This window comes from Lutra lutra, chromosome 8 (assembly GCF_902655055.1).
Source record: "Lutra lutra chromosome 8, mLutLut1.2, whole genome shotgun sequence".
Lineage (NCBI taxonomy): Eukaryota > Metazoa > Chordata > Mammalia > Carnivora > Mustelidae > Lutra > Lutra lutra.
Genome location: NC_062285.1, coordinates 59,393,495 through 59,416,233, shown reverse-complemented (window position 1 = coordinate 59,416,233; position 22,739 = coordinate 59,393,495). Strand labels below are relative to the sequence as shown.

At 57.3% G+C, this 22,739-nt stretch overlaps 2 protein-coding genes across 6 annotated transcripts in view; one reads left to right on the top strand and one right to left on the bottom strand.

Moving 5' to 3' along the window:
• The window catches only part of TEX49 (testis expressed 49), a 30,684-nt gene extending 29,862 nt beyond the window's left edge, over positions 1-822 (top strand). The window contains exon 4 of the mRNA XM_047740600.1: positions 241-822. Within this exon, the coding sequence (XP_047596556.1) occupies positions 241-289 (49 nt within the window). The 3' untranslated portion in view covers positions 290-822. The remainder of the gene's footprint in view (positions 1-240) is intronic.
• Positions 819-22,348, bottom strand: ADCY6 (adenylate cyclase 6). Of its 5 annotated transcripts, none has more exons than XM_047740591.1 (22): positions 22,253-22,348; positions 15,638-16,496; positions 11,721-11,870; positions 11,238-11,359; positions 11,033-11,144; positions 10,775-10,902; positions 10,104-10,262; positions 9,885-10,026; positions 9,652-9,780; positions 9,351-9,376; positions 8,950-9,097; positions 8,611-8,708; positions 8,347-8,434; positions 8,056-8,172; positions 7,630-7,788; positions 7,162-7,340; positions 6,258-6,293; positions 6,047-6,176; positions 5,468-5,731; positions 4,463-4,667; positions 3,534-3,658; positions 819-3,319 (listed from the first exon to the last, which is right to left on the bottom strand). In XM_047740591.1, exons 2-22 carry the CDS (start codon positions 16,493-16,495, stop codon positions 3,194-3,196), a joined length of 3,501 nt encoding a protein of 1,166 aa, XP_047596547.1. In that variant the 5' UTR covers position 16,496; positions 22,253-22,348; the 3' UTR covers positions 819-3,193. The 5 variants fall into 5 exon arrangements, with proteins under 5 accessions (XP_047596547.1, XP_047596544.1, XP_047596542.1 ...); XM_047740588.1 differs by lacking the exon at positions 22,253-22,348 and adding an exon at positions 21,524-21,651; XM_047740586.1 differs by lacking the exon at positions 22,253-22,348 and adding an exon at positions 20,980-21,135 and having other exon boundaries at positions 15,638-16,499.
• Positions 22,349-22,739: the final 391 nt, after the last annotated feature.

Below are 22,739 nucleotides of genomic sequence, written 5' to 3'. Positions count from 1 at the left end.
TGCCTTTTGGGGCAAGCACAAGATAAGTGTCTATAGCTTTCCTAGGGAAGTCCGGGGATGCCTCTGCTCCCTTCATGGCTGCCTCCCACCCTCCAACCACCAGTCATTGACAGTAGCCATACTTCCTTATCACTGCCCCACCCTTTCTGCCCTGAGGCAGTCTTGGGCAGATGTTTAAGGACACCACCACACAGACCAGCCTGACCTGGCCGGATCTGAGACCCTTTCTCTCTTTTCCAGGTTCATGGATCACTCTGTTCTTAGTGACAGAAACTTCAGTCTATATTGAGCAGGATGTGTTTACAGAAGGGCAAGATGAACTGTGGAAGCAGAGCAAAGAAAGAGAAAGTGGGAGATGTCCTGGTTCCACTGACTGACTAACGGGAGGAGGGGATCGCAAAAGCAGAGTAAACAAACTGGACTAGAAGTCACTTGTGTGCACTGGGAGTGAGGCAGAGGGAAGTCATTCTCATGCCCAAATTCCTGTGAGATCAGATGTATGCGGGCCCAAAGCTGGTGTTTGGGAGGAGCCAGGATACAGAAAAGACCACAAAGGGGGTCTTGACCTCATGAATGGCAGGTGTCAGAATAACAAGCCTGGGAAGACACACACTGGTGGTCATGATGCTGAAGGGCCTAGAGTAGTCATGCTCTCTGAAGACTGCAACTTCACCTTGGCAGCGAGAAAACCAGAAGAAGCCCTCTATCCACCGAGGGAAAAGGCCCACAGAGCCCTCCGGCAGGAGGCTGCCTCCTGTACCCAGCTCTGCCACTTCTGACCCAACCCAGGGCCCAGAACATCTTCAGAGAGCTAAGAATTTTACAAAGAATTTGATTTTATTGATATTTAAATATATTAAATATTTCACGGAAATACATGATACACCACCCTCCCCCCCCCCACAGTGGTTACATTATAAAACCAAAGTCCATGGGCCTCCCATCCACTGACTTCCCCAACATCTGGTGAGAAAGGGGGCGATGGTAGCCCAGGAGAAGGGCATGGCTGGCACTGTGGTATGGGGAGTCAGGGTGTGGACAGGCCCCTCCCACTTGGCAAGAAGCAAAGACAAGTCACCAAAGACTGAGGTCTTCCCACTCTGGTCTCCTTACATCCTCACCCCACCCCAGGGCTCCAAGCATTCCCTTCCTATCCAGGGATATGGCTAGGGAAAGGAAGTTGATTTTCTGTCCAGACCAACTAGTCTTGCACCCTCCTCCTGCCATGGCTAATGAAGTGCCTGATGGCCCATTTGGTAGATGCATGAAGATCCCGCAGGGAGGCAGTATAACCCGAAACCAGGTCTCTGCAAGGAGCAGAAGTCTGAAAGGGCACGAGGAAGGGCAAAAGTACTCCCTACCCCTTCCATTCCCCAAACCCAGTAACTCTGGGACCCTCTCTCCTCTGTCTCTCTCACCACCTCCCAGACAAAATGATCTTCAAATGCAGGCTAATGGCTCTGGCTTAAATTGGTACAGACAGAGAAACCAAGGCACCAACTAATTCAGGCCTGAGGCAAGGAGGTTGCAGGGAAAGGAGTAAAAGGAAGGCAGATATAGGAAGGGAATCTAGAGTCCGACCTTCCAATCCTCCTCCTAGCCCTTACAGGCTTCATGGGGACTGGGAAGCCAGGAACATGCTAGACTGAGATGGAAGGCTGTGGAACGCCAAGTTTCAGGTTCCCTTGCCCCACCCCCTAGTACCAGTATCTGGGTCCTCAGAGAGACCCCATGCTACCTCAGTCCCAAAGTATGCCATCAGCTGGGGAACCCAGGAAATTCCTGAGCCTCTGCCCACCAAACCCCAGGCAGTTCAAGTGCATGGAGCATTGAGGCTCAAGCAGGCACTTGGGTCCCTGACTGAGGCAGGGAGACAGTCGTGCTGCACATGCGGCCCCCAAATGGCACTTAGGGATTTGGCACAAAAAGGACTGCTCTCCCCAGGGGCACCTTCCTCTTGCTACCACACCCCATGCCACTCCTGTGCAACCTAGGCATCTCTCTTCATCCCTTGAAATCAGAAACCCTGCCTTATTCCCAGAAGACAGAGGCCCACAGGAGAGAGGCAACCCCAGGTGGAGAGCTGAGGAGGAGCGCAAGGACACACACAGACCTGGGAAACAGATACACACACAAAGGCCGACATGCACACACATTACACAGACACACAGGTCCTCCCCAGGGCCAGAGACTTGGGAGGACAGGTTTGCGATCAGGGTCATCCTCCTCCATGCCCTGACCCTTTTCTATTTGGCAACAGAATGGGTAGAGATGCTCTGTGCCCCCTTGCCAGCAGACTGCAAGAGAGCACGGGGGCAGAGGTACCTGATCATGACCCCAGGGGGGCCCTGAGATCAAGAGTCTGGTACCACCCCACTCCCTGGCTGGCCTGCTCTCTTTGGCACCTGCAGGTGAACTTTCAACTCCTGATCTTCTGAATCCCCACACATATGCTTGCTCTCTGGCTGGGCATTTTCACAGTACCAATGAGGCCAGATGCCCCTGTCCCTGGAGCTGTGCAGGAACCGGGAATAAATCTGAGCTGTCAAAAGTCCCTTTGTTCCCCTTTGGGGACAGATCATGGGACTAAGATTTGGCAAATGGAGACATTCCCCTGAAATACAGACAGAGCTGGGTCCCCAGAGCATCTCCCTCCTCCGCCCTGTGTCTAGGAGGGAGACCTTACTGGGGTGGGGTACCCAAGGCCAGTGCTGGGGATGCAGGCATAGCAGAGGCAAGCATGGAATAGGCACTCCTCATGCCTGCCCCAGTCTTTGTACAAAATATTCCCAGGAAAAAGAGGGAAAAGAAGGGCCCAGCCCTGAGTCTGTTGCCCAGACAGACAGGGGAAGGACAGGCATGGCAAGCTGCCATTTTAATCCCTCAGGCAGGAGGGCTCCTGCTGCCTCTGTAGCTGCTGCCTCCCCTGCTCCCAAGAAAGGAAGAAAGAGGCAACAGTCCTATCCCAATTAGAAAAGTAAAGTCACTTGCATAATCCTCTTGGTATCCCTTGTTCACCAGCCTGAGGGCAGACAAGCGAGCGTGGTCCAAGCACAGCCTGCTGGGGTGTTCCCTTTCGTGGTCAGCAGGGTCTGGAGGCCCGGTGCCCCCTGCCACAGCTCCTCCCAGCGAGCACAGAGTCCACTCAGATGCCCACCTTGGTCCTGACAGCTGAATCAGTAGCTGGACCCTGCTAACTGGGAGGGCCCCCATTGAGGAAGTAGGTGGTCATCTCCCCCTTGCCCTTCACCTTGACCACCCCTCGACACTCCAGCTGGTAGCCTTTGGCAGCTAGAACCTGGTACAAGTCCGTGGTCACCTGGGGAATGGGAAGGGAACCCATTTAGCCTGGGATCCTTCCTGCTACATTTGCAGGGGTCCAGGGGTTCTCTAATCATGCTAGTCGCCCCCAAGCCCCACCCCCAACCACAGAACACTACCACCCTACCCCTGTCCTCGATGACCTTAGAGAGGGACCTGTAGAAGCCCTCTGGACCCATACCCTTCCTAGCCTCTGCTCACATCCCCCTCACCTGGATTCGGTCAGGGACACCCGTGCTGTCCATACGGCTAGAGACATTCACTGTGTTCCCCCAGATGTCATACTGTGGCTTCCGAGCCCCAATGACGCCTGCCACAACTGGGCCCATGTTCAGCCCTGCGATGGGAACAGCAGCAAAAAAAGAGAGTAATGGACATTCCAGGGTCAGCCGGGGGAATCCTCCCACCTCCTGGAACTTTTAGAAGGACTGAGAGAAAAAAGTGACAAAGCGACAAGTGTCCCGGTTATAAAGAATGGCAGAGCTGGGCATGTCCCAAGAGCTCCCCCGAGTTGAGACAGTTATTGCCGTTAACAGTAGCAAAATCCACTGAATGCTCGCTCTGCGCCAACCCCTCTGGGAAGCATTTTGCATGCCAGTATTTCATCCCCTCAACAGCCCTAAATGGTACGTATCCTCCCCATTTTACAGCCAGCCTTAGGACGCAATGTGCTAAATAAGCCAGCAAGTGGAACAGCCAGAATTCAAACCAGAGTGATGCTGGTAGCCGCTCCTCCCGCCCACCAGCTCCCAGCTCAGGCGAGAGGAAGTGCCTCTTATCAGACTGGCCATAGGGAAGGGCACAGGTACTGGAGCTTAAATAAACCTGGTTTTGAATCTCAGGGTAGTCCCCTCCCAGCTGTTTGACCTTGGCCAAGTTATTTAATCTGAGTGTCAGTCTCTGTCTGTCAAAGGGGATGATAACATGAAGATTAAAATGTCTAGGACAGTACCTAGCACACAGTAGGCCCTTAACAAATGATCTCCATTCTAAACATGAGACGATACAGGAGGTGGGAGAAAAGGACATCCCAGAGGATTCCTGACGGGGCATCCAGGATGCCATGCGTCCCTGGCCCGCTTCCTCGGCCTCCCCCAGACACAGCCCTGGGACGAGCTGCCAGGCAACCAGGCCATCTCACCAATCTTCATCTGGAAATTGTTGAAGGAGTGCTCGTTGATGTGTTTCATCTGCTCCATGAGCCGCATGGCATAGTCTGCCAAGGCAGTGATGTGGGAGCGGCCGGCCTGATCGTAGGTGCTGGCGTTCAGTCCTGAGGCCGCCATGTAGGTGCTCCCGATCGTCTTGATCTTCTCCAGCTGCCGGAAGCGCTCCTCGCTGATGATCTGCATGGCACAGGGAGGCCACACTGTGTGGCAGAGCGGCCAAGCACACGCACCCTGCCCCACGCTCACTCCTGCCCGGACTTAGCCTCCTCTCCCTGCCCTGTTTCAGCAGCTTCCCTCCTTTGAGGGAGGGAGCCCCCGCCTTCCAGCTGCTGTTCTCAGGCAGGACAGAGGCACCAGGAGCGTAGGCCTCTTCACCAGGCAGTCCGTAGAACCCCTGGCCAGGACTGGTGCTCAGAGCTTGGCTCAGCTGCACAAGCTCCCTCACAGAATCCAGAACTCCAGAAGGGCTATTAGCCATCAGGCACTCTGACTGTCACTTTATGGGGAACTGAGCGCTAGAGTGAAGAAGTGCCTTGGCCCCAGAACAGTCAGGAATGGCCCCTTCCTGACCTGGATATTCAGGACACCCCCTCGGGCTTGCTTCCATTTTCTCTATTCGGGGGCCCATCTTGCTTCCTCGGGCTCATGGGGTTCTGCCCATAGATTAATGCCTCCTCCTTCAGTAACATCCACCTGGTACCTAGCCTGTTCTCTCCACAGATCCTCAGGTCTTTGCTCCCCAGCAGTGACAACCCTGCCCCAGTGAGGCCGACCTTCTTGCCGCCTCAGACACCTGCTGGGTCTTCAGCCTTGTCTCCACTGTACCTACCCTTACTCTGACCCCAACATCTCTGGGTCCTGTCAAAACTCCCTTCCCCCTCAGCCACCCCTCCAATCCTGGCCTTCCCGTCCAAAGTTCTCCCCACTCCCCTAGTCCCCCCAGCTGCTCCACAAGCAGCAGCCAACTAGACAAGTACCTCATCAAAGTCAGCAATGATCTCATTGAGCAGCCGCAGGCACTCGACACCCTCATTGTTTGCCTCCAGCTCCACATAGAACTCAGAAAAGTTGGCAATGGAGGCAAACATGACGGCCACACATTCACACGACTGGTAGTAGAGCTCATCGTTCCGACGCTCCCGGGCCAGGAAGTGGGCAGCCACGTCCTTGGGCAGAATGTTATGCAGCAGCCTCCGGTTGTATGCCTGCAGTTCCTCCATCTCCTCCTTCTCCCCTGTTGCCTGTGGACACCACACCCATCACCTACTGCCCAACATTCATGAGGGGTGGGTATGGAGGCCAAGGCTTGGAGACGGCCATCAGAGGGAATCGGGGGGAGAAGAAGGCATGGACGGGTGAGACCTAAAGAACAGGCGAAGGGGCGAAAGAGGCAGGGACGGGATGAGGCTGGGGTCAGGGGATGGGCGCGGGGAGGGCTTGGAGCCAGAGCAGGCTTGGGCAGCCGGAGCCTCAGCCAGCTAACGAGCTGCATTTCTGGCTCAGCCCGGATTCTGTCCTCAGGACCCTCCCCGTCCCCCAGAAGCCCCCTCGGCCACCTGCAGTTTCCAGAGGAAGTCCAGCCGGGCAGTCGATTCCACCTGCTGGGCATGCAGATACAGCGCCAGTGCAAACACCAGCAGAATCACGGGGGTCATGTACTTGAGCGCCACCCTCCCGGCAGCTGGGCTGAGGGGGAGCAGAGGCGAGCTCGGTGTGTGAAAGAGGCCCGGCAGCCCTACCCTTCCCCGCCCCAGAGCCCTCACTCACCAGTCCGGCCCATCGAAAGTCTCGTTGGAAGAAGCCCTGGCGGGAAGATATAAGAAACAAAGTCATGGGTTCCTCTTGGGCTGCTGGGTGGAGGGCAGAGGGGAGGGGAGACTCAGAGCAGGAAATCAGGCACAGGGTCAGGGCTTTGGCCTACAGGAACTCGTTAAGAGCAGAGGTTAAGAGAAGGTTCCACTCCTAGCTCCTCTACTTCCCTGCCCTGTGACCCGAACAACTGGCTTAAGTCTAGGCCTGTTTTCTCATCAGTAAAAGAGGGACGAGATCTAAATAACATGCACAAAAGGCCCAGTGTGGCACTGGCGTGCAGTAAGGCTTCAACAAATGTGAGCTGCCATCACTTTTACAATCACCTATGATGCGGGCACCACTGCCATTTTATAGATGAGGAAACTGAGGCTCAGAGACGTTAACTCACCCGTCCAAGGTCACACAGCTAATGAGCGGCAGAGTGGGATTCAAACCCAAGTGACTCCAGAGGCTTTTCCCAGCACACCAAGCTATGGCCCCACATCACAAGGGATGGGGTTTGCAGAGAAAAAGCCTGTGTGGTGTCCCTAAGTAAGAGAAGTTCTGGTTCCAGCCAGGGCTCTGCCATCAAGCAGCTGTGTGACCTACAGGTGGTTAAGAAAATGCGTACAAAGGAACCATGCAAATGAGATGGAATTTTTTTCAAATGTCTGGCCTAAAGATACAGGGACTTCCCAGGACTGGAGTTTCCTTGGGGTGACTGTGGAGTCATACATTGGGAGCTCGTCCACGGCCTCCTTTTCCCCCATAGGTGAGGGGGTGAGTGGCAGCCTTCCAAGGGCAAAGAGGCCTGGGCACCAGAGCGACCAGCAGGGTCAGGAAGCTCCTAGGGGACTGAAGGGGCTGAGAATAAACTCACAAGCCATGGACACTAAGCAGCAGGTCGTAGTTGTCAAAGATGGTGGCTGGGGGGCCCAGCAGAAGCAGCACCAAATAGATGAGCCCCAGGATAAAGACCATGGCCAGCTTTCCGATGCTGCTGATGTGCAGGAAGACAGAGCTGGCCAAGAGACTCAGCAGCATGTTCCCAACGAAGTACTGGCGGGGGCGATGGCAGAGGCGGTGTTGGATGAAGTAAGAAGCCACGGCACCCCGACCCCATGCAGAAAGAGCCCTGCGCTCCCCTCCACAATCTCACACCCAGAGCTCCTTCGGCCTCCGCACCCCACCCCACACCGCACTGGGGTCCCTGGCTGCTACCTCAGCAGAGACTCTGGTGAGATCTGGGCCCCCAGTGCCCATTGCCAGGCCTGATGCAGAGGAGTCAATCACTAGCACTGATGAGGCCCGCCCCCCGCCCCATCCCGCCCGAGCACGGCTTGGACACCTCAGGGAAGCTGCAAGTGGGTGCGGTGCCCTCACAAAGGGGAGCGTCCAGACCCAGAGAGTAATTGAGCTGCTGCAGGTGACAGGCGGTGATGTCGGTGGGTGTCACATTCAGCATCCGGGCTGCGCAGTTCCGTATGGGGGTGTGGTTGCAGGTGAACTGCAAAAGTTGGGGGGAAGCACGGAGGGGAGCGGTTACAGGGGCCATGTCCCAGTGCTTTATACCCTGGAGGTCAAAGTTCTCGTGGAGGGGTGATAGGAGGTACAGAAAACAAGGAGAGAGGGACTGGAGTTAACCTCATCCCCTCCTCTGGGATAACTAGCTCTCAGAGGGCAGGACGTGTGTCTTCTCCCTCTGCCTACCCCCAGGGCCCAGAGCAGTGCTCGGCACAGACGCAGGGTAGGAGAGTACCCACTGGACCTTTACCATGTTGGCGATGGCAGAGGTGAACACAAGCAAGACTGAAAAGATGCCAACCACAGTGCTGTGTGCCCGAGAGCGGACAATGCTGCGGGAAAGATGGCGCAGGGCCTTGGGGAAGAGCTGCAGATGGGCAAAGGGCGGAGAATTAGAGACCGTGTCAGCCAAGGAGTAAGGCCAACCAGGGATGGGGCCCAGGGGCAGGCCTGGCCTCCTCCTCCCACTTCCCGCGGGACTCCTCACCACCCCAGCCCAGCCAGCCCTCCCCGACCGGCCCTGGAAGAACCCCTGATGTACAGAGCCACACGAGGACACGGCACAGGTCAGCACAGTGATCAGCAACAGCAGGAAGGTACCGGCATAGATACCAAGCATCACGGTGGAGCTGCGGCAGAAGGAGGCCAGGAGCAACGTTACTGCGGAATACCTGGGCGTCCTGTCCCACTCCCCAGATGGGCAGGGTGCGGGCTCCAGGGACCGCGAGCTTGCATGGGTGTTTAGGAAAGTTCTGGGAAGTGGTGGAGGGAGGAGAAGCCGAGTGAGGAGGGGCAGGGCTCTCACTGTGGGAAGACGAGAAGCTGGATGAAGCAGATGAAGCAGAAGACCAACAGGGCACAGGCCACGTAGGCTCCGAAGCGGGGGTCCACCTTCCGCGAGTACTGAGGGAGAGGAGGCTGAGCTGGGTGCTGGGCTCTGCCCCGGGGGCGGCAGGGCACTACCAGGGGCCTCAGGGAGAGGGAGCAGTGGGGCCCAGTTGAGAGGAATCCCTCCTGTGCCCTGTGGCGTCCCCCGCCCCATTCCCAAAACAACTCTCCTTTCCCTCGGTTGTGCTCGGCCTTCCCTGCCTGGACGTCCCCTCCTCACCCAGCCCTCGTCCCTCTGTCCTCAAATCCCCCAAACCTTCTTTTCAAGATCCTCTCTCTGGAAGGTGAGCAGGAAGCGGCGCACATGGTCCTTCCGTAGCTGGTCGATGCTGCGGGCGTCGATGGCACGGCCCAGGAACTCATCTACTTCATCCTCGGGATTCAGGGCATCTTGGGCACCCCGGCTGAGGGCAGACCACAGAGCTTCACCAGGCGCATGAGCATTGCCCCATGAGCATTGCCCCATGAGGGGCAGCGAGAAGGGACGGGCATGGGCAGCACCCAAGAATAGAGTGAGCGGGTGTGTGGCCCCTGCTCCCACACGACACAGCTAAGGTCCAGGTAAGAGGGGGTCTCGGCTCCCCACAGCCCCGTCCCAGGGTATAAGGGCCTTCTCCCCTTCGCTTCCTCCCTCCTTCCTCAATAACCCTGACTTACTTGTCCTTGCTGGAATCATCAATGCCCTGGAGAAAGGGACAAAGTGTGCAAGTGAGGTGAAGAGCAGACTACCTTTGCCCTCATCATCCCTTCCCCATCCTCAGCAGTGTGCTCTGGGAATCCCCTCCCCCCCGCCCCGTACTTTAGGGGCCTTGGGATCCGGGTATGAAGTCATCCCTCCTACCGTCAATACCAGATGTCATACGTGGAGATGTATGAACCACAACAAGGAAAACAGAAGGGGGGGGGCACAGAGCGTCAGGAAAATGAGGCCTCAAGTCCTAGTGCTGCAGCCGCTCACCATCTGACGGAAAGCCTTGGAGTCCTTGGTCCGGGAGAAGGCGCGGTCGGGTGCCCAGCGTGGCCCCAGCCCTTCCATGGAGTTGGCCCGCGTCCGCTGCAGCTTGGCCAGCATGGCCTTCTCCTCTTTCTGTGAAGGCAGCCGGGCGCGTGATCGGAAAAGGGGCCCAGAGCAGAGGTCTGTCTGCTCCGAGCGTCTGCCCTCCTCCCTGCCTGCCCACCCCCAGGCCTGACCCGTTTCTGGCTGGCTCCCAGGATGAGGAAGGTCTCGATGTGCTGCTCCTTGAGGTAGGCGTTCCGCTCACCGCCTCGGCCTGGCTCCACCTCGTAGTCCCCATTCAGGTACTGCAGCGTGGCCCGGGTGATGTGGATGCGGCTGGGAGGGGACAGGGGGGTGAGACCGGGGCATGGCCACCTTGCTCCCGCCACTCACCACCGGGCTCCCACACTCACCCGGCCCGGCCCCCCGCTTCCATGTGGTTGGCCAGTGTCACGTCGTTGGACCACACGTCGAACTGCCATTTCCGCAGGCCGAGGACACCACAGTGCACACGCCCGCTGTGGATGCCCACGCGCATGTTCACGTTCACACCTGTCACCTCGCGCACCAGCCTGGGAGGAGGCGGCTCCGCTTCAGCTCCTGGCACAGCCGTCGTGTCCCCCCACTCCCCCACCACCCAGCTCCAGAGCTCAGGCCCTTTACTCCCCTCAAAGCCAGACAGGGACAGACACAGACACAGGGTACAGGACTACAGCCTTTGGCTGAATGTGGGCACAAGGCTGCCTGGGTCTCAGGGACAAATGAGAACTGTGTTCACCAGCTGTGGCCCTGCAGCATCCCATGGAACTGAGCTAGGAAGGGAGGAGTCACCATTCTCCCCTCAGACCTGCTCAGCCAGCATTCACAACAGCCCAGATCCCCTCACGCTGGCTCCCGAGCCTGCCCGGCTGGCTGGGATCTAAGCTGCACAGGCTGAAGGAGGATCCAGTCCCCTCCCTGGGGATAGAGCTCCAAGCCAGAGAAATAGCCACAACTGAGAAAAAGTCCTGAGGACACATCAGACGGCAGGAGCTGGCTGAGGCACCCTTGATGCCTCAGGAAGCCTGGGAGGAACACTGCTTACGAGATGGCCTCGATCATGTCCACCCCCATCTCCACACAGCAGTGGGCATGGTCTGCCCGGGCCTCCGGCAGCCCCGACACACAGTAGTAACAGTCCCCTAAGATCTTGATCCTCAGGCAGTGATTTTCCTAAAGGGGAGAGTTGGGGAGAGTCGCTCACTCTCTTGCCCACCCAACACCCTCACTGAGTCACCATCTGTCCCCTCCGCACCAGGCTGCCCCAGTAAGGCTCGGCTCCCCACACCCCACACCCCCTCACCGCAGCCAGCTTGTCAAACCGGGCAAAGAGCTCGTTCAGGGTCATGACCAGCTCCTGTGCGGTGCACTGGGACGCCAGGCTGGTGAAGCCTTCAATGTCCGCAAACAGGATGCTGTGGACAATGGGAGAAGATAGAAGGACCACCTGGCCCTCAAAGACTCCCAGGACCCCCATCCCTCTCAGTCTCCTCCCACCCCCACCCTACCTGACATTGTCATGCTTCTGGATGTAGATCTTGTGGAACATCATGTCTTCTTTCTTTGTGTTGATGTCTTCTTTCATCTCCATGGCAACATGCTGGGGCAACACGGACAGCAGCAGCCGTTCCTAGACCAGTGGTTTCAACAGGGTACCACTACCTTCCCGGCCTCATGCTGTGTGATCCCTCCTGATGCCTCCACCACCCTCCCAAAGGCCCTCTGGAGACCTGAGATCCCCTTCTGGATCACCCCCCACCAGGAGAACCTACAGCAGACACATGTCTCATCCCTCACGGGTGCCCCCACCTACCCGCCCCCACACCCCTCGTTCAGGCAGGACAGGAGCATCACAGGGCCTGTGTGACACACCATCAGGGGAAGCATCCACACTCGTTCCACGGCACGGAGCGGGGCGGTGGACCCAGTCTGTGGTTCCGTGGGTGGGGGGTGGGGCACAGAAAGGCCTCAGACAGGGAGAGCAGCCCCACCTGCTGCCGGTTCTCGTGCTGCAGGTGCAGCCGGGCCTGGATATAACCGCGGGTCTCCTGAAAGGCCTGGCGCTGGGACACCTCCGCCGGGTAGTGTGTGCAGATGCCAATGACGTTGGTACAGAGGAACAGCAGCATGTTGGCGCCCAGCTGCAAGAGGGCGGCGGGGGCACATGGTGACCTCCCCACCCCCACAATGCACAGGTGCAACCTACCAGGCTCTCTGGGGATGCGTCCCCTCAGGGAGGAAACCAGGATCCTATGCCCTGTCTGGCCCCGTCCCAACCCCTGTGACACATTTCCCCCTTCTCCCACAGGATTCCGGCCCCCTTCCTGGATCACTGTACAGCTAGAAATGGGACCTTTGCATAACTCCTGGCAGCAGAAGCACCAGCCAGGGCAAAGGGGGGGTCACAGGGCCGGTGTCTAGCACACTACAATTTCCTGCCCCACAATCAGCCCCGACAAAGAACAAACGCAGCTCCTTCTGCATGTGGTTCTCCTCACAGGACAACACCCAGGAGACTTGACCCCCCTATGAATGCCCAGGACAAGTCATCTCATCTCTCTGGGCCTCTGTATCCTCATCTAGAACCTGGAGATGGGACAATAAGAAGATGTCTAAGATCCCTCCATGCTCTGACATAACTTGATATAATTATTATTATTATTACTATTATTGGAGCTAATCTGTTGGCTGTCTAATATTCTTTACTTTTTTTTTTAGGTTTTATTTATTTATTTGACAGAAAGAGACACAGTGAGAAAGGGAACACAAGCAGGAGGAGTGGGAAAGGGAGAAGCAAGCTTCCTGCTGAGAAGCGAGCCCAATTCGGGGCTTGATCCCAGGACGTTGGGATCATGACCTGAGGCGAAGGCAGACACTTAATGACTGAGCCACCCAGGTACCCGTCATCCTGACTTCCATAGCTGCCTCGTATATAGTACCTAATGGATTTCTCCTAACTCTATGAAACATACAACAGTACCTCATTTTGGAAGGTAAGGCATTCCAGCACAGAGAAGCTAAGTAACTTGTCCAAGATCACACAGCTAATAGTAGTTGGTGTGGGACTTGAATCCAAGACAGTTAGACTCCAAAGCCTGTGTCCAAACCTTACTGCACGGTACATTCTAGATTTCCAAGACTCCTACTCACTCCACTCACTCAAACTCTTGCCGCCCAGCCTCAGAGCCCAGGCTTGGGAATCATCAGTTCTACTAACATGGGACCTTCCCTTCCATCTGGGAAGGGTTGCCACCGTGCCCCGGCACCCCCAATTCTTGATGCCTTAGGAGCCCAATCTCATGATGGTCAGCCCTCCTCAGCATTAGTAGCTCTCACCAAAGAGCAAGTCTAAGGAAAACTGGCTTCAGTGTTTCTGGAAATTCATGGGTTAACCCAGCACTTGTGGCTCCACCCCAGAGTTGGCTGGGGCAGGGCTCTGGTTTGGGGAGAAGGGAGGGAAAGAGCACCAACTGGAAGCCAGGAATTCTGGGCTTTGCCTAGAACCAGAACTAGTCCTGCAAACTTGGGCAGGTCACTTAATCTCTGGGACCTTTCATTTTTCTTAGGTAAAATGGAGGGGTAAGTTCAGCAAACCTCTAAGCTATTTCTTGCTCTGACCCTCTAGGACTGGCCTCCTAGCTTTCCTTCGCAGTCCAGCTCCCAAGGTCCCCCTCCCAGCAGCAGGGGTGAAGAGGGGGGCACACTATCTCCCTTAGGGGTTTCTAAGAATAGCCCCCAGTAGGGGAGAAGGAGGGGGGGTTAACCAGGCAACTTCCCTTCCTGGCCCCAGGAGCCCAAGAGGAAAAAGTGAGTCACAGGGAAGGGAAGGGGAAGGGGGACCAGAAACCGAAATAGATCTGTACGCAGACCCCTATCCAACTGTGAGAAAAAAGCGATGCCAGGGCACCCTGGGAGACTCCAGGCGGGGCCAGGGTCACTGGGTGAAACTGCTCAATGTGTCTGAACGAGGGGTCAGAGGAGAACGAAGGTTCCTTCCCATGAGCGTAAGCAGGGCTAGATCTGGAAAGGGGCTGCACAAGGAGCCTAGAAAGGAGGCCACGGCCCCACGCCATCCAGACATGCATAGGCCAGCTGGACACAGGGAATCAATCCTTCTCAGTTCAGAGAAGGTGTACGGGCTACCCTGGCTCCAAGAACAGGCACAGGGGCAGGCTGACTCTCCCTGCTCACCCTAAGAACGTGCCTGCTAAGACCTACTGGGTCAGGCTGCAACTGGGAGCCCCTGGGGAGGCAGGAGGCTGACAGAGTCCTGGTCCCCATGGGGCTACGCCTACCCGATCAGGCCTTGTGCCTGGGCCTGGGCACCGTGCCACCTAAGAGCAGAGAAGAGACACTCACCCACCCCCTGCCAGCCAGAGAGAAGGTGGGGAGGGAAGGGAGGCACCACCTCCAAGTTCCTCCTTCCCCAGCAGGGTAGTCCAACTCCAAAGCCCAGGTGCTAATTACCCTGGTAACAAACGGGGGGCTAGCAGAGGCAGAAAGACCCTGGCCCTTTAAGAGGTCAGACTGCCCTGTGGGTGCATGCTCCACAAACAAATGGGCTATAAAGTTACTTTTAAAAAGGTACATTCTGTTCTGGAGCACAAGCTGGGCGGAGAAGGGCTTCATGCCAGAGCACCCAGCTTCTCACCCTGGGAGTCCCAAGGCAACTTCCTCTTTGTGGGTGGGGCTAGGGTGGGCTATAGGCCACAAGCCCTAGGCAAGGCAGAGGTGGGACTCCCTCAAAACCTGTGCAAGACTGAGGACAGCACCCTCAAAATCAGGGGTCATGAGGTATGTTGGTTGGGGCTGTGCCCTGAAGGATCAGCTAGGCACCACGTCCTGGCCTCTGCTCCCTCGTCACAGGGAGGACCCCAGATGGCAGACTCCGCATGCTCTTGTCTCTCTGAAAGGGATTTCTGGGAAGGCCCTTCCCTGGGTACCATCCCCTACAGCACTCCCACACTTCCCTATCCCAGGTAAGAACCCTGCTCTGGCGGGTTCTACTCTGCTCTGGGAGAGGGTGGGGCACTAACAGCGCCATCATGAGGTAACTACTATTTTTATCCCAGTTTTACAGACTGGGAAATAAAGGCTGGGAGAAGTGAGGCTCGTTGTCTAAGATCTCACAGAGAAGAAGTCAGTCCATTGGACAAAGCAGGTCTGCCCGCAGCCAAGCCTTGATTTCTCTCTCAACATCGTGCTGGCAGGCCCCACCCCACGCACTACTGAGAACCCGGATACAGTAGCTGGCATGGGCAGAGAACCTCAAGACAGGACTGCCAGAGCCCTGGTGCTCAGAGGGATGGGGGGGGGGGGGTGCGCGGAGACCTGAACCTGATGTCCCTTTTTTCTACAGTCCACCTTCACTTAAACCATGCCCAGCCCCAGAGAAAACTGATCCCACTCATCACCCTCCCTGTCCTCTCAGAGATGGCCTCAGTCCAGAAGAGAAGCAACTCCTCCCTTGCCAACTCCATCAGAACCCTGCTTGATCCCTCTAGGTCACCACCTAGAGCTGTTTTTCAGGGACAGCACCGGGGCCTGAGTCTCAGGAATCAACTTGGGGCCAGAGATGCCAAGGCCTGAAGTAGCCAACACTGCCCTCTGGGCCTGGCCCAGGCCCTGGCGTCAAATGTCACCTTCCCGCATCAGGTGTTCCCTCCCATCTTCGGGCTCCCCTATTTCAAGGGCCTCCAGCTAAAGAGCTGCACGCTGGGGCCTGCATCTGTCTGGGGAGCCCTCCCTCTGCTCCAGATCCCAGATGGAGCTGGCCCCTGAAACTTGGCCTCCTGTCGTGCACCCCTCCCCTTGGACACCTGTGACCCACACCCCACCCACCCTGGATCACTAGACCCTTGGCATTCCCAGGCCTGGTGCCCCAAGGCCCACCTCCCGGACCACCCACCTGCTTCCAGAGGAAGGCGTCCCCGCGGTTGAGTTGCCAGGCCAAGATCAGATGCAGGGTGGAGAGGCCCAGGCCACTGAAGACAGCCGCCCGCATGCGGATGGGCAGGAGCGTGTAGGTGATGTAGACGAAAAACACGGGACACCAGAGGCCCACCGAGGGGCTGCGGGGGTCAGCCGCCAGGGCGCCCCCCACCTGCACAGCTGCCAGGATGCCCAGCACCACGTAGCTCACCACCCACATGGAGTCCTGGCGGAAGCTGTGCCGGTTGCACACCACCATAAGCGCCACAAAGAGGGTGGCGGCGCAGGCCAGCAGGGTCACATAGGCAGGCTGCGGGGGGGCAGGCGCTGCGTGGAAGGCCAGCAGCACCACTGTCAGTAGCACCAGCACGGCCATCAGCAGTGTCAGGCTGCTCTGGTTCATCTGGAAGAAGTACCGCTGGTACAGGCGCTCCAGCTTGGCCGAGCGGAACTGCTTCGACTGGAACACCTGGGCCAGACGCCGCCAGCACGACCACCAACGCCTGGGGCTCCCGTCGGGCACCACATCGGCCACCCCCACTGCTGCCGTCGCCTCTGTGTCCTCAAAGCCCAGGGCCACTGCCCGCAGCCCCAGCTCATTGCTCTTGCCCGGGCCACCCCTCCGGATGAAGGCTTCGTCCTGCCAGGGGCACCGTGGGGGAGCAGCGGGGCTGGGACTGGGGGGCTGGGCCTCCCGGAGGCAGCTCATGTAGCGGGGCGTGCAGAAGCCACCTGTCCGGGTCCCACGGCGCGGACGCTTCTGCCCATTGCGCTCACCCCAGGCTGTTTTCCGTTCATCCACTTTGGGGACCAGGAGGCCACTAAACCACGACATGCTGCTGAGAGAAAGGACGGAGTTGGCGTTAACACCACCATCACGCCCTACCACTGCCGGCAGCTATCACAAACCGAGCACTTCCACTGCCAAGCTAAGCCCTCCAGATGCCACATCACTCACATAAAATCCAGGAGGAAGACAATGGTGGCCCCCTTCAACAGGCCAGGAAACTGGACACAGATGGAGGGAGGGAACTGGCCCAAGAACAAGGAGCCACAGAGGTGTCAGAACTGAGATTCGAACCCAGATCTGCCTGAACCCCCAAGCACTACACTTAAACAATCACCTCTTCCCTAAAAAGCACTGATTCGTGGGTGGTGACAAATTCAAACGCCTGTGTCAATGAGCAAAGGCACGCCCGGTTCAGGAGATGCCAGAGGAACTACAGGGTGCCCCCCACCCCGCATGGCAGGGGCACACAGCACCCCCACACTAGCAGAGAGCTGCCACCAGCATCCCGGTGGAGCCCGAGCTTCTCATTTTCAACAGAAGCTGGAAAAAAGTGTACATTTAAACATGACAGCTCCTGATTTTGAAAAGGTTGGCAAGTAATTCACATTTTTCAACGCTGCAAGCCAAATAAATCACGTCTATGGAATGAATTCAGCCTGTGAGCTGCCAACCGGTGACCTCTATACAAAAGGGAATCTCTTTCCACATCGTTCCCCGTCACACTCGCACCACGCACACTGTATCAGGCCAAATTCTACTTTTTCCTCTGTTCAAGGCTTAGAAGGAACCTCCTCAGGGAAGATGTTCCGGCTCCCCCACCCAGACTGCGTTTTGCCCCGTTTACCCTCTGTGTTCCCTCCATAGTACTTATCACAATTATAATGAAATTGCCCCTTGTTCAACGAGTGTCCCTACCCCTCTGACTATAAACTTCATGAGGATCCAGATCGCTACTATTTCGTTCCACACTTTATCCCCAGCACCAAGTACTGAGCCCGACTCCTGCTAAAGCCCCAAGAAATATGTCAAAAAGACAAAAAGAAAGCTTAAGGGGGGGCATCTGGGTGGCTCCGTCAGTTAAGCATCTGATTCTTGGTTTCAGCTCGGGTCATGATCACAGGGTGGTGAGATCGAGCCCCAAGTCAGCTCCAGCCTCAATGGGGAGTCTGCTTGGGATTCTCTCCCTTTTCCTCACTCTTCCCCTCTCTCTCTCTCCCTCCCCACCCCAGCACACACTCTCTCTCTCTCTAAAATAAAGAGAAGAAAGCAAGTTCAAGGGCACTGGCACTGAGCAACTAATATGAAATAAATACAGAGTTGTAACCCTGTGACTCTCCACCTTCCTCCCTGCACTCCAGTCCTATGAGCCACAGAGGTATCAGAACTGAGATTCGAACCCAGATCAGCTTGCTATTCCCCAATACACCACGCATGGCCGGCCTGGGACTACTGTGCGCACCGCGTCCTCTGCCCGATACAAGAGCTCGTCCAGGTCATAGCTCAAATGTCCCCTTATCGGTCTTTCCGTGACCGTGCTATTAAAATAGCAACCCCCTTTCCTGGAGCTCCCTATCTCTCCTCCCAGCTTTATGCTTTATTTTTCTCCATAGCTCTTATCAGCAACTGCCATTCCATTTATTTTCCTTATTTGCTCATTGTCTCTCCTCACTGGAATGTCAGCTCCATGAAGGCAGGGATTTGGGCCCGTTTTGCCCTCAGCCATAGCTGCCACACCTGGTTGAGTCTGTATTAAGTGTTCCTAGAACGGCTGGCTGGACGATGCTTTTCTCTGTTCTTTAAACTTTTCAAGGTCCTCTCACATGCCTAATTCCACCTGATCTTCACCAAAACCCCGTGAAGCTACATCGGTGGCCACCTGGGGCACAGATTTGACAGGAAAGGAAAACAAGGTGCCTAACAGCTTTGTGTGGCTAGCCCAAGTTACAGAGATCCTGGGCCACCGAATCAGCCCCAGGTCTCAGGCAGGTCTCCTGGAGGGTAGCGCCTTTAACCACGATGGGGAAGATTCCAGGACAACACCCTCAGTGCGCCTCGTAGCTAAACCCAGCTTCAGAGAAAGAGGATGAGAGCACAGTCATCTTCCTCCATGCCCACAGGGCACCCTAGGGCTCCCTGTACTGAAACCTTCAGAGCTAGCATCCTTGACATTTGTACTCACTAGGGGACATGGGGCAGGGTGGGGGCGCAGACAAGTGGCACTTCAAGCAGACACCCAGAGGCCCACAAAAGACAAGGCAGACTAGGGACCTCTCTGCACGCTGGAAAGCCCCAACCCTAGTTCACCCTCAGCCAACTTCTCTCAGCATCCCTTCTCCCACAGCCCACAGAGCAGCATGCCCTTCAACCCCACCACATACCACCAATAGCACCTTCTGGAGGGACAGATCAGAAATGCAAGACTTTGGGTCAGGTTGGCGTTTGGAATGGATAACCAAGGAGGCCTGGCTCTTCAAAATACTTCTTTGGAAGCATGATCTTTGGAGCAAGACCAGGCTTCAAACCTGAGAGTAATTATGTGCTAGCTGCACAGCCTTGAACATGTTACTACCTCCCTGCATCAATTTCGTCATCTGTAAAATGGGAAAAGTAATGTCTGTGAGGAAAGAAACCAAGAGTATTTTGTCACATCGTACATGCTCTGTAAATGAGTTCTTTTCCCCCACTCTCCATGACTTTGAACCCAAATTCTACCACTGTCCAAAAAATAGAAAGACAGAAAAATCATCTACACATCTCCCCAGCCAGTTGGACACCTAGTTCTATCGGTCCCTGTTGTCCTCAGCTGTCAGTCCCCAGAGCTGCTGGAGACAGAGCCCAGAGCGAGCAGGCTTCCCACCATGACATTTTACTTAATTCAGCCTCCTCGTGCTCACCAGTCCCCTGCCCTGTATTTACCACACACAGTAACCCTCCCACCCCCTGCAATGGCCCAGACCTCTGTTCCCAAAGGACCTGTTTCTGGCTGTGTTCCCAGCCTCCTGGAAGCACATCCTAGCATCTGGCTCTTACCCACAGGGGAAGGGGCAGACAATGTCCAGGAGAATGCATGACTGTCCCCAGAACACTCTGACCCCCCAAGAGGATAGCTTCAGAGTCATCTAATTGTCCAACTAACTGCAACCATCCCACCTGAGGCTCCACTCCGGGCATTGCCCACCCTGAAGAACTCACCAAGCTCCCAGCACTCCTGGCACACCAGACTAGGTTGGTATGACAAGGAACAGGGGGAGGGCACTGTTCAAAGCCACAGAACTTCCCTATATGGTCCCCCAACCCTCACTGTCCAGAAACAACGCATCACTATAAACCACAGACCACCTCCCTCTTCCCTAGGGACAGGCTCCTGAGCCTATGCCTCTGACCCCCCCCCCCCCCCCCCCGCGGCCGGGGGTCCTGCTCCCTTGCTCTCTCTCACAGATCTGCTGCTCCAGACACTACTGGCTCCCACAGCCAGAGCCATATCCATTCAGCTTGGCAGTTGGAGGCCCAGTGCCTCCCAGACCTCAAGTCCCTCCCAACCCTGATTCTCCAGCCTGAGACCCAGAGTCTGAGGCAGGCCAAGGCCCAGCCCCAAGGATAGCTCTGCCCACTGCTTTTCCCAAACCCTCTTCCTGGCCACCTCAGTCTGTCCCTGCCCCTGCCCCTGCCCTCCTTGGCAGAAGGAGGCTCCTGGGGATTTAAAACAACTTCAGAAAGTTCATGGTAGAAGGCGCTGCCCAAGCAGGGCCCTTCAGTGCCAGCACCGCCCACCATGCTGGGAAGTGGGCCTCCATTCCAGGCCTTTCCAGATGTAGAGGAGCCTCCCCCAGGGCCTGTATCTGGAGGTCCAGGACTGCCTTCTCCCTTCCCCAATCCTTAGTCTCCCTGAAGACTGCAGAAGGCTCCCACTTCCACAACCCCCTGAGGTTTTTCCACCTCCTAGGGGTGTTCTGGTATGGGGAGAGAGTTCCCACCCCCTGCTTCCACGTCTAGGTTTTCAGTCAGGCCCTGCTAAGAATCAAGTCGGCTCTCCCCGGGACCCCTGCAGCAGGCCCTGACACCACCCTTTTCATTTCAAGGTCTGGGGTTGGGGGAGTGGAGACAACTCCTGCAGGCATAGGGCATCTCTCTTCCCAGACTGCCCCCCTCCCCTAAAGACAATCACACTCTACCCCAAACTCAGAGGCTCACCCCAGAGCCCCGCTGCAAAAACCTCAGCCAGCCCCTCCCCCAGCCCAAGCCTTCCTCCGGGTCCCAGCCAGCTGGGCACTCGCTTCGGTCGGAAGAAGGGAGTGAAGGGTGGGAGACTGGAACCCCCCATCCCCTCCCTGATTTCTCTCTCCAGCCCCAACGGCCTCAGGCTCCCCTGCAAACACTATCGAGCCTCCCCATCGCGCGCTTCCGTACCCCAACAAAAAAACTCTCGGGCGCCGCGCGAGAGTCTTCACGCCCCCCCCACCCCGAGACCCCAACACCCCATCGCCGCCGCTCTTCCCCCCACCCCAGCCCCCTGCTCCGCGCGGGCTCACCTGCCGGCCGGGCTCCGCGCCTCCCCCGGGCCCCAGCCCCGCAGCCCCCGCGGGCTCCGGCCGGCCCGCCGGCCGTCCCGCGGTCCTGCTCTGTACCCGCGCGTCCCGGCCGTCCCTCCCGCCGTCCGCAGTCCGCCGGGCCCGCGCCCCCTCCTAGCTGGCCAGCGCAGCCGCCCTCTACCCCGGATCCAGAAGTCCCCTCCCCGCCGGCTCCCGGACTCCCCGCCTTAAAGGCACAAGCTCCTATTGTCTGGGAGCCCCCTCCCCCTCCGCCTCCGAGCCCCGCGCAGGGGCCCACTCCGCTTAGGACGAGCGGAGCTGGGGTCTGGGAGCCCGAGCAGCGCCCCTCCCTCCGCGCGCCCCCTCCTCTCCCGCCGCTCCCTCCCCCCGTCCTGGGAAAACAGGCGGCTTCTGTTTAGGGATCAAGACCCGGAGGGAAGGGGCCGTCCCGCCCGCTGCCCCTTCCCTCCACCCGCCTGCTGCCTCCTGCGGCGTTCTCCGCCCACCCTCACCCAGGGGTCCTCCGGCGCGCGGGACCACGCGCTCTGTCTCTCGGCGACTAGACCCCGCCCGCAGCACGGAGGGTCGGCTTCCTTCCGGCCAGGGTCCCCCGGGGCCGAAGCGGCGCCCTGCGCCCACTCCTCACTCCTCCTCCCCTCTTCCCTTCCCCCCACCCCCACCCTGCCATTCCCGCCCAGCCGCCACGGCCCCGCTCCCTCCCGCGGGAACTCAGTTTAATAATTAATTAAGATTTCATTCCACCGGGCGCCAGGTGTGTGCGGCCTGCTTCCCCACACGCCACTTGTTTCCTCCTCCCCCAACCCTCTGGGGCACGGGCCCGACGCGAACCTGCTGCACCCGGAGCCCAAGAAGGGGACTGAAGGAAGGGGCGCTGCCCCCCATTCCGCGCCCCCCCCACTGGCCCCTCTGGGCAGCCCTCCCCCCCGCACCTGCCGCTGCGCAGAGCCCCTCCCCCGGGCACCTTTTACCCTGTGCTTCCCTGTGGAGGGTGGGGGTAAATGAGGGGGTGCATGGCTAGGTGCACATACTGAAAAATTGTTCGAGGCTTTTATTTATTTCCCATGTTTTCTCGCACAAAGCAGCAACCCAAGTTACCTGGGCGATGGGAAAATCACGTGGGAACGACTTTAACCCTTAAGTGTTTGAAACAGGGTACAGCCAGAAAGGGGAAGAGGGTTAATTCCCAGAATGTAGGTGAGCCTGACTTTGGAATGAATGAAATTGCCCCAGAGCTGCGAAGAGGGCAGCCTGCCTGGTTTCCCTTGGAGGCCTGGCCAGCGGTTCCCTCAATCACACCTGTAGCTCCCCCTTCCTTTGGCAGCCTCTTCCGCGCTGAGGTCCCACTTCAGCTCACGCCTTGGCGCCATCTACATCTTAGTCCTTCGAAGTCCAACTCTTGTCCATGCCAAATCTCCACTTGGATTCCTAAACCTAGGACAGAGCTTGAGGCAAGGAAGAGAGGGGAGGAATTAGGAAAATCCGTTTCCATCATTTATCAGACATATATAATTACAAAGTATATACTTGGGTAATTCATTACTCTCTTGGAGCCTCACCTATAAAATGGCAATTTGGGGTTCTTTAAAGATTTTTTTTAAGGGGCATCTGGGTGGCTCAGTCCTTTAAGGGTCTGCCTTCAGCTCAGGGCATGATTCTGGAGGCCCTGGATCCAGCTGACCTGCGCCCCCACCTCAGGAGGGAATCTGCTTTTCCCTCTCTCCCTGTTCCTCCCCTAACAC

What these genes read in the sequence shown, in the direction of transcription:
- ADCY6 (XM_047740591.1), bottom strand. Translation starts at nt 16,495, where the DNA reads ATGTCGTGGTTTAGTGGCCTCCTGGTCCCCAAAGTGGATGAACGGAAA. An exon ending in ACGCCTTCCTCTGGAAGCAG is followed by an intron (nt 11,871 to 15,637) that starts GTGGGTGGTCCG and finishes GCCCTCTTGCAG; the next exon opens with CTGGGCGCCAACATGCTGCT. An exon ending in CCAAGGCTTTCCGTCAGATG is followed by an intron (nt 9,377 to 9,651) that starts GTGAGCGGCTGC and finishes CCCTTTCTCCAG; the next exon opens with GGCATTGATGATTCCAGCAA.